The sequence below is a fragment of the Tetrao urogallus genome, assembly GCF_951394365.1.
Source record: "Tetrao urogallus genome assembly, chromosome: 4".
Classification (NCBI taxonomy): domain Eukaryota; kingdom Metazoa; phylum Chordata; class Aves; order Galliformes; family Phasianidae; genus Tetrao; species Tetrao urogallus.
This window is the reverse complement of record NC_136817.1, coordinates 24885763-24896528: the sequence shown is the minus strand read 5'-3', so window position 1 is coordinate 24896528 and position 10766 is coordinate 24885763. Positions and strand designations below refer to the sequence as shown.

Genomic DNA, 10766 nt, shown 5'->3' with positions numbered 1-10766 from the left:
AGTTTCATTGTGAAACAGGTGGTCTTTCTCCTCCAGAGCAGAAAAGGGAAGGAAAAAAAAAAAGACAGAAAAGAGCAGAGCAGAATACTCCAGTAGGGCTTGAAATGACTGAAAATAGGTGAAAGAAATCAATCCTCCCCTCATCAAATCTGAAGCACAGGAGAGCGTTGAGAAGGCTGCAAGTATTCTCCGCTGTTTTGACCCGCTCTTCTAGCAACCTTGTCTAAAAACATTAAGTCTTTCTTCAGAAGCAAATGGAGCCCATCAGTTCTGCAGGAGCTCCATTCATGCCAACACTCTGTCATTCTCTTTATTTCATCCCATCAGCGAGGCTGGGACATTGCTAGACTGCATGGAGTGGCCCTCGAAACAGAACTGCCTCTTGTTTACAGACACACTGGTAAGCATTTTGATGCCAGGGCTTCACAGTGCTGTCTCTCCCATGCAGACTTTGTAGGGAGATTTCAATTTCCTGCATCTAAAATAGAAGACATCGTAACATTTTAATTAGACAAATTTGAAACCATAGTAGCCTGAACAGAACTCAATTTAATTGCTTAACTCACTGAAGTAGCCCCAATGAAAGCCACTTTTAGTAACATTGTACTGTGCTATACAACTGGCAGAACAGACAGCAGAAGTATTGAGCATCAGTGCCTTTAAGATCACACAGCAGTGACAAGAACATACTCCCAATGCTCTGGTACAACTCCGCTGTCCTCCCCACCATAAATCAGATCAATTCAACGAGGTTACATATTTCCCATACCTCTTCCTTACGTAGCAGTAGATGATTGCAAGTATCCCACTTGTGAGTATTCCTATGCCAATCCCCACAGCAATGTAGCGCTCATAAGAATTATGCGCGTAGGAATTCAGTGTTAAATGTTCACACCTCTCTCCATTGTAACCTGCAAGGCATCTGCAAAATAAAGATACACCATGTGAAAACTATTGAGAACTTCTGCTCTCTATTTCAGAAATACATGCTGGTTTTAAGTAGCTTTAAACTATGTTGAATGAGTCTGAACTAGGAAGGGTTGGATGTGGTGCTTGGTCAGAGCCTCTTCCTTAAGACTACCAGTTGTCCCAGTCCATCTGGTTTAAAGCTAGCTCCAGTACTGCAGTCACAGCACCAAATACCATCTAAACATACCCTCATAGCAGAGGGTGTGGACGAAGAGTTGTGTGCCCTGCTGATCCTTAGCTGCTGTGATCTCCAAAGTTGTTCAGTACTTTAGAGATACTCAAGCACACCATGGTTCTGATTGGTATGGAAATAGCTGTGAAGTGATGGAGCTTCAGCTGACATCTTCAAATATCCTGGCCTCTTCACAGTTCTGATGTGAGATACCACCAAGTCAACATCTCTCTCTCCCCTTTCCTTGCTATCACATTAGCACTCCAGACTTTGCCAAACTTGAAGCCTGAAAAAAACTTCACTGGCACATGTAAGTTTGACTAATTTTCAGCAAAGCAAAATTCCAATAATAACTTGTGGCAGACAAAGAAACAATGCCACTGTTGGCAGTTCTCTAAGAAAGACACTTTAAAGCAATGCTGTTTACTTGCATATGGGTTTCCTCAGTTCGCTGTGGAAAGCACAGAGCCCATTTATGCAATAACTGTGGTGTTCTTCCAGACAGGCCTGCATGAGCTTCAGGAGCCTTGGTTGCTCTGCATAGTCTGCTGTGAACACAGAAAAAGGCCATGTTACATCTAGAAAAAGTACAAAAATGAAAGCATTTGAAAGTATTTTCACAACTCAAGACATCTGCAGAAACAAACTTAATATGTTTGCTGTGATGTGTCTCTCAAGATGGTTCGCACAATGCTGATCAGAACAAACTTCTGCAACATATCAATTTGGCTTTGAGGAAGAACAAATTGCTAATAAGTTACTTCTTAATGAGGAGTGTGTATAAAAATGATATGGAAGACTCACCCTGGCTAACACTAGTATTACCCAATGTGCTCAGAAAAAACATCCCAAAACATCAGGGGTTAAGGATACAACAACAGCATATGATTATTCTCAGCATGTTTCCCTGCTAGAATTCAAACAATGAATTATTTTTTTCTTCCAATCCCTAGACAAATCATTGCATTCCTGTCCCTCAGTGCTGCAGCTACAATTTCGTGATGAATGGTTCTCCGTGGTTCTATGTCAGCAGAGTGTCCAGTTATGGTTTTAAGTAATCAGCACTCCCCATGTGGCCTTTCTATGTGAGAGTAAGCCAGGGCCACAACTGCTCAGTGTTTAAACTTGAGGGCCTTAGTATTTCAGGGCACTGTCTTAGAGATGACTGATGGCGATTTCCTAACTGAGCATATGCCAACACCAGGCTTCTGCAATGACCACAAACAAAATAATATCATGCAGGAAGGTGACAAGGTCTGCTCAGTGATGAAGCAATGGGGCAGCAGCAGAAACCCTCCTTCTGACTAAGTGCTGAATCAAGCTTCAGAGATGGTACACTGAAGAACAGACTGTCAGATATGTATGCCTCCAGCCCTTCTGTGGTCAACTCGAGATGTCAAGACACATTTTTCAGGAGCAGTAAGACCAATTCCCCCATTTCCTTAACAAACTCTAGTCTGAGTCATTCCTTAGCCACAATCCAACTGTGTACTCAGCTTGGTGACTTTCTGTCCTTGGCGCAGCTGCATCCCAAACATGGCAAGTGATGGTGAACAGCTGCTCTGTGCTATGACCTGCTGAGGCACTTCACAACTTCATCCATGAAGTTGGTTTGGATATCAAAGAGGTTTGATACTATCATTACTAATCCAATTGAACACCAGTGCTTTGAAAATAGTGTCCTCCAAAATCTGAGAGAGAAATCTGACTCGGAGAGACTTATAGAGGAAAAAAAAATTTCTTGGAAAAGCACAGATGGACTAGCTCCTTGTTTCCAGGGAAAGCTGTGGAAGTGGTAGAAATCAACTTATTTTGAAAATAAAGTTGTTGTTGGCTGAGAAAAAGATTAAAAGAAAAAAAAAAAAAAAAGATGCACTTGTGAATTTTTACACTAGGGATAAAGCAGACCTACAGCTAGAAACAGTGCTAGAAGGTATCCACCAGATACACATTTTTGGCTGTTACAAAATGACACACATGCTGATGGAGGACCCAAAGGTTATGCCCTGTATTACACCCAGTAACAGTAATGAAGTAACAACGCTACAACTGCTAGCCTGTCCCCATCTACTGGAACCAGCACGCTGTCCCTGCTCAGAAAGCCTCATGCAGGGCAGACACACTCACAACCCTGGATCACGCTCTCTGTGAGGGAACCACCAGCAGTGATGGCACACGAGCTCCAATACAGAGCTCTGGAACTCATTTGGTTGGCATGGGAGCACTGCAGACACACTCTAGAGATGCCAGCCAAGACACTGGGCTCACTGGCCAAGAGCACAATCAGGAGAGGACCAGGCCTTGGAGAGGTAGATTTAAGGAAGACAAGGCTGATCCCATGAGAAGAGATTCATGATGCTACTCCGTCCACAGGACAGTATGATGAGTATGATGCTAATTGCTGGGAAAAGTACGAGATAAAACACAAGGCAAGAATGTCCGCAAAGAGCAGCATGCTGAGATCCAGGACACAGGAGAACTGCAAGGGCTGATTTTCACGATGTTGCAAGTGAGAGCTTCAGGGAACAAGCCATTCACACTCATTCATGGCTCTCCTCAGCTTCCAGCACAACAGGGCCAAACCACACAGTATGAAGCAGTTCAACCTGACCCTCAAGTAAAACCTTTCACTGCCCATCCCTGCTGCTCTTCCACCAGGCTCTGAGAAGACATTTACTGCATAGTCATAGTATTGCCCTTAGGTCTCTGCCATAAAGAAAAAGAAATGGAAAAGGTGCAAATACAAGTGTCAGATATGTGGAATGTGCAGTTGCCTCTGCTCAGACTTCAGCCCAATATCTCTCCTGGTTTACACCACTTCTGCCAGGAGATGGCAGCCTCCCATCCACCCACTGCTTGGGAAAGCTGCCTTTTCCTGTGGGCAGGAAAACCTCTCTCCCCTGTGGACCGTGGTGGTTAACATTGTCTTAGAAACAAAGGTCAGCCCAGAACAGAAACATGACTAGAAAGTGCTGGAGACAAACACTTTGTTACACGGACCACAGCCTCCATAGTTGTCAGTAGAAAGAGCTTTGTCCAGTTTTGGTTGCAAGATCTGATCTTACGTATACATGAACAAATCCTAAGTGTTAATTATTCTGACATTGCAAAAGTACAAATGATGACCTTCAAAAGAATGATGAGTCTCAAAAACAAAGATTTTCTAACCCATCCCAGAGCATGATGCTAACTCCTATCATATTATCCACCTCGATACTAAGCAAGCTGTTGAACAAACACATGTGCCTTTCAAGTCCCGTGAGGAAAGACAGACAAGCATGCTGTGTAAGCACCTGACAGCTGCCTGCAATTGAGTCACTCAAACAGATCCACCTGGCAAGATATGACACGAAGTTAAAACCTGCAGGTACCTGAAAGCCGAGGCGCGTCAACACAGACCAAGAGGCAACAAGAAGAGCGAGCCACCAAGGCCACTACAGCTCAGCCTTCAGTATGATGCTCAGAGAAGAATGAGAGCATCAGAAGGGGAGGAAAGGAGTCAGATCCAGGGTCGGAACCTTCCCTACAGTCACATAGAGGAAGGCTACAAAGACCTCCCTTCAGCTGAAGCTGTGCCTGAAATTCTCCATTCTTGCTTAGCCAGCTCCCAGCCAAGCATCCTCTCCAACCATCATTTTCCCCTGTGAGTGATCCACTTTGAACCTCGAGTACTCTGTTCTGTTTTGGGCTTCTCACTACAAGAAAGACATCGAGGCCCTGGAGCACATTCAAAAAAGGGCAACAGAGTTGTGCAGAGTCTGGTGCACAAGTCTTATGGGAAGCAGCTAAGGGAACTGTGATTGTTCTGTCTAAAAGAGGAGGCTCAGGGAATACCTTATGGCTCTCTACAGCTGCCTCAAAGGAGGTTGTGGTGAGGCGGGGATTGGCCTCTTCTCCTGCATAACTAGTGATAGGACAAGAGGAAATAGCCTCAAGCTGCACCACGGGAGATTCAAGTTGAATGTTAAAAAAAGTTTGTTCTCCAGAAGAGTGCAGAAGTGCTGCAATGGGCTGCTCAGGGAGGTGGTTGAGATACTATCACTGGGAGTCTTCAAGGAAAGGGTAGATGTTGTACTGAGAGACACAGTTTAGCGGGAACTAATGGGGATAGCTAGATGGTTGGATTGGATGGTCTCAGAGGTCCTTACCAACCTTGGTGATTCTATGATTCTACGACCATGGAACCTAACATTTCCTAGCCCTGGCACAGCTACACAGGCCCACTTGAGGTGTAAAATAAGGAAGCAGGACATGATCTTGTAGGAGGGATGCAAATGGATTTGTTCTTCCTTGAGCAGAAATGAACCTCCCGCAGAAAACTGCCAGCTCCTCCAGTGAGTCCTACCCAGGCATTCAATTTCTTTGGTGATCCTTCTGGCATTTCTTTCTCATCTTCTTGCCAGATGTTTCCAAGGGAAACATTCTCTAACCAGAAGCATGGGTACCTGGTTGATTTGCACAACTGCAACTAGCAGAAATACACATGGAACAATTGTAGTCATGGTTGTGCTCCTGTAAACAAAAATCTCTTATTTGTTAAAATCTGACCCATAATTCCTGCTTTCTAGAAATACTACTGGGTAATTCTGGAGTAACAACGCATATTACTAGTTCATTAAATTCCTGTATGCTCTGAAATACCCAAATCACAGACAAATCATTAAGCCAGCATTCAAGTGTTGTACTGCTAAGTCAAACTATTGCTGTCAAAAATCAACAGCAACTTGATTTCTGTATATATATATACACACGTGTGTGTTTATATTACACAAAGTAATAGCGTAACATTTATAGCATACAGATGAATGCATACATATCTGTAAAACTGTACCACTGTGAGAAACTAGATACAAGAAGAGAACAGAGCACAGCAGCTTGACTTGTTACGAGAAAAATAAACAGCATATGGATCTGCTAAGAAAACTTGCAAGACAGGTGACCTAAAATTAGCACAAGATGATTCGCATGCAATATGTTCTTTTAAAAGTACAAAGACATTAATAAGTATCACAGTTCAAATCCTTTCCTCCTTTACTGACCTGCCAAAACCTCAGGTCCAGATTGCATGGCTCTCCCCAAAGCAGTGACATCATTAGCACCTGAAGTAACATCAAGAATGCAGCTGGCAGGTTAAACACAGCGCTCTGGGCTCAAATGTTGGCAGGTAAATAGCTTGAGTTCACATTTCAGTCAGAATAGAAAGAAAAAAGAGAGCTAACACTCTGAGAAGGGCTGCAGAAGCCGTGATAGCCAAGAGCAAAACTGCAACAAAGAAAAACTCCTGAGTAACAGCAATAAAGGTAGCATCACTTTACATTGGTTTGCTGCATTCTCACTTGAGCGCATAAAGATTCAGACTGAAGGCAGACAGAAACCAGGCATTACTGAAAAACAACCATCAAAATTCCAGGCAATCTATCCCAAACAGCCTCAAAATACGTCCTTTTACTCAGTGATTAATAAACAGAACAAAGCACAAATACCTTCAGTGTTGTTTTTTGTCCAGCTATTCCACATTTCTGTGCTGAGGGATGAAACAGTGAGAGCCGCCTCCTCACTCAGTGCCCCCATTGCTGTGTAATGCAAACAGATGCTGACTGAAACAGAAAACTCAGCATGGCTATTCAAGGTTCATTTCATCCAGATAACATTTACTCATTTCGTGCACTTCTGATGCAATGCAGAAATACAGTATACGAAATTCTTGCCTCAAACCTCCTTTTGTTACAGAGCTACTATTATGATTGAAGGGAAAACAAACATTTGCAGAATCCCTAAATGCACATCCACTCTGTTCTCTATTCTGTTATCTATGTAACTTATGGCACAGATACCTGCAACGTACTACAAACAATGTTGCACCTATTTAACAAAGAAATTTCTCTAGGCCAGGTCTTGGTTCCATTCCATCCTTCCAAACCTTGCCCAGTTTCAAAAAGTAGTGAAACAAATCTGCTTCACATTGCCATGGTTCCCACCCCTACAGCTGGTTTCAGAAAGACTAAACTCTTCCTTAGGATAGCCCAGTATACCACGACATGGAAAAGACCCTCCAAACCCACCTTTCAGCAAAATGTAGATGAGCATTCCAAATGCCATGGCAAGCAGCTGCTTTAACACCTTTGCAACTCTCCTTCGCCGGTGCTCGTTGGCTCCACTTATCTGTGCTGCTGTGTTTTCTCTTGCACTTATACGCCACGAAGCGTCATTTGCTGCTCTCACCAATCAAAAGAAGGTGCGTCTGGCAGCAAGCTCAGCCCTTAGGGCAACCACACATTTATTTAGGAAACTGCTATTATCTAGCACTGGGATCAGGTTTTCTCTTGAAACCCCAGTTTCCTATTACCCGTGGGCATTGTTGTGCATGCAGAGATGTAGTTTTAGAGAGACCTGGCATCTGACAGAGCAGATCAATGATATATGGCAAAACCAGAAGGTTGCAAAACAAACAATATCGTGAAAAATGAGATCTTTGGTCCCTAGGTGATAAAGCCTTACATTACTTCCAGGGGGGTGGTCAGCATTCAGCCTGTTGCTTCAGGTACCAGGAGCCAGGGTCCAGTCCCTGCTGTGCTCTAGTTCCTCCTGCACTTCAGCTCCTCCTCATCCAGAAAAGGAACGGTGAGAACAGCCGTGCTGAGACTGAGAAGTGATCAGACAGAGATAACGGTGATATTCCCCATCAGTGACTGCCAGCAAAAGGCTTTGATCACAGCTGGAGCTGTGCAAGGGTGGCCACCTGGAGATTTGTACAGACACACGGTGAGAGTGATCATGCTTTTTACATTAAGAACCTGTAGGTCTTTAATACCTGATATACACGTTTCTTAACGCCACTCTCCACAGCCCTAAAAGCTGTCAATTCCTTTGTCACAGGCAGCTCAGAACAAGCAGGACTGCTCCCTCTGCAATGTTGTTACATAGCACTGAGGCACATCACCAGAAATGTCCAGTTCAATAATGGAAAAGCAGATCAACAGCCTCAAAACTCTTCACTCTCACCCCAAGAGAGCTGCTATCTTCACTTCAAGTTTCAGTTTCCCCACTGTGAGCTTCAGAAAATAATAATAAAAAAAACTTTTCACAACTTAATCTTTTCTTTAGCCAAAACCTAGTGACAGATGCTCTAGCAACTCCGGTCAGCTTGAGTTCTCCCTCTGCACCAAGCTCTTTGGTGATGTATGGGATTCAGTGTAACCACTTCATAAGCTCAGGGAAAAAACACAAGCTGGTTATGCACACTTTAATTATGTGTTCTGATGCTCATGGGCTGCTTTCCAGGAGGCTTTTCCCTTCCTTCTGTATCCTGAATGGCTGCATGCCTGCACACTGATCGAGTGCAGCCTGCGCACTCCCCACTTGCCAGGACTGGCGTTTGTGCTACCTGCAGATCCTTTGCTATCAGTCCCAAGCAGAGAGCTTCCTTTCAACATACTTCTACACAATGGGAGTTTAATCCAGTGTGAACGTGAGCAGTGGCTCTGTCGTTGGGCAATGCAGTGGGTGTGGCAAGAAGAGGGCAGCAGATGAGGCTATGGCTGTCCCCACCTGGCCTGATCCAGGCACACGAGCGCTTTGCAGGCTGGAAATAAGAATCATAACCCTTCTGCAGATTGCAATGGAGAACAGATGCATTTGGCAGCTCTGAAAACAGCTTGCCACTAAGTGAAACCTTGGTCCTGCTGGCTTTATGTCATACTAACTCACTCGTGGGAGGTGAAAAGAGAAAAAGCTGAGGATGCACTATAAGCTGCTGGGAGGATATGACAGAGGCAGACTCATTCCAGTGACATAAGCGAAGTGCCTCGAGTTGTTATTCCACCAAAAATGCAGACTCTATTTTTAGCTAAAGCAAAGTAAATGAACACGGATTCGGAAAAGCAATGCAAACAGGTGAATTAAAGGTAATGAATGAACACGCAAAAGGCTCCTGTTGTTACACTCTTTAGATAGAAAGGAAAAAAAATCCAACCCAAACTGTATCAAAGTATCTCACAGAAAGATTAGCAGAATAGGCAAATTTTATTCCATCTGAGCCAATGATGGGTTAAATTATCTGAGCATTACCTGCACATGCACCTGGATACCCCTAGCATTCTCATAACCCCTCATTTTGAACAGATACACGGGTGTCTGCACCATTGGTTCCATACACTTAGTAATGGATCTGTCAAGCGATTCTGCAAAAAATGTATTTATGCAAAACTCTCAGAGCATCAGAAGAAACAAGCAGCACAGAAGCAATTCTCCATCTGTTTCTTTTTTTTTTATTTTGGTATGCACTTTTTTTTTTTTAATAAACAGAAGTTGTATTTAGCCACGCCTTTTTGTATTCTTACTTTGAGTAGTCTTGAATCTACTGGCAATCACTAAAGACTCTTGATTAAAATAAAGTTACCCCAACCAAGATAAAAATATGGAGATAGCAGCCCAAAGTGACTCCCACTGGCTTCAATGGAAACCAGGGTAGGCTCTTCAAGTCAATACAGCATATGCATATTCAAAGTGGCATCCTAGCAGTAACATGACTCTGACTCTTACACTGCATGAGACTATTCTGAATTCACCTTTGGAACACCTTAGGGTACAGAAACGCACTGATAATCATTTCTCTCCCATTTATTTTTATGATTTCTATTTCGTTTTACAGCAAGCATCTTATTATCTCACACAGTCCTCTCTAAGAAGCAAAATATTGTCAACAAATACTCACAGGGCTCAGCCTTATACCAGGAATTAAGAACCCTTCATGTTGCTTCAGAAAATAAGAGAATAAACAAATGGCTTAAATTCCAATACAAGCATTTCTACCAAGGGTAAACTTTTGATTTTCTCTTCCTCTTCCCCTCCATCTTATACAAGAAGTACATACATAGCAGCTTTAACAGCATTCTATCCAACTGAAGTCCAATCCAACCACATCATCTACTCAAAACCTTTTTGTGGTATTATGCATGAAAATACCATCAACCAAATTCAGACATGGAAAGAAAACAATTCTGGCCTCACAACTGCGAGTACTTCATGCAAACCTCTTGCATACATTTCAGAGTAGAGTTTAGCCAATATTGAAGTACACAGGACAGCTTTAAATGTGTACTGAGCATTTGTATTCACTGCCAGAACTATTGTCTAGTAGCTGAAACAAATTCAAGCCTTTCGTTCCTTTCAGACTCCAGATCACTGTTATATAAGCGTTTTCCAACTTCACATTACACCCAGAACATTCCACATTTTCCATAAATATCCACTATGTTGAAACCTACTTTTCATACAGATTGAGCATATCTAATGCTTAAATAATCGCATCAGTAGCATCCCATCTCAAAATATACAAGCATAATTCAAGCTCTGGAATTCAAGTTCAGTTCTTCACTTCCACACACACAGCTGACCAACAACACGGTACCAACAAAGTCTGCACCATTCAATTCAGTGATGCTCACAGTAAGTCAGCAGGAGGTAACATAAAGTATTGTAACATTTTGTAAACCATCAAGTTCAATATAGTTTACATGAAAAAATAAATACAATGTAGAAATAAATATCTTTCTAGTAAAAAATAAAGGTTTTGTATAAACAATAAATAGAACTTGCATTCTTCTTCTGAGACAGCCCACTTCCT

The 10766-nt window shown here is 42.8% G+C and overlaps 1 protein-coding gene across 1 annotated transcript; it reads right to left on the bottom strand.

Moving 5' to 3' along the window:
• Positions 1–423: 423 nt before the first annotated feature.
• On the bottom strand, positions 424–7240 carry EPGN (epithelial mitogen; the record flags this gene model as incomplete). The annotated part of the gene is made up of 5 exons (XM_079534241.1): positions 424–478; positions 770–922; positions 1569–1689; positions 6625–6714; positions 7204–7240. 5 exons carry the CDS (start codon positions 7238–7240, stop codon positions 424–426), a joined length of 456 nt encoding a protein of 151 aa, XP_079390367.1.
• Positions 7241–10766: the final 3526 nt, after the last annotated feature.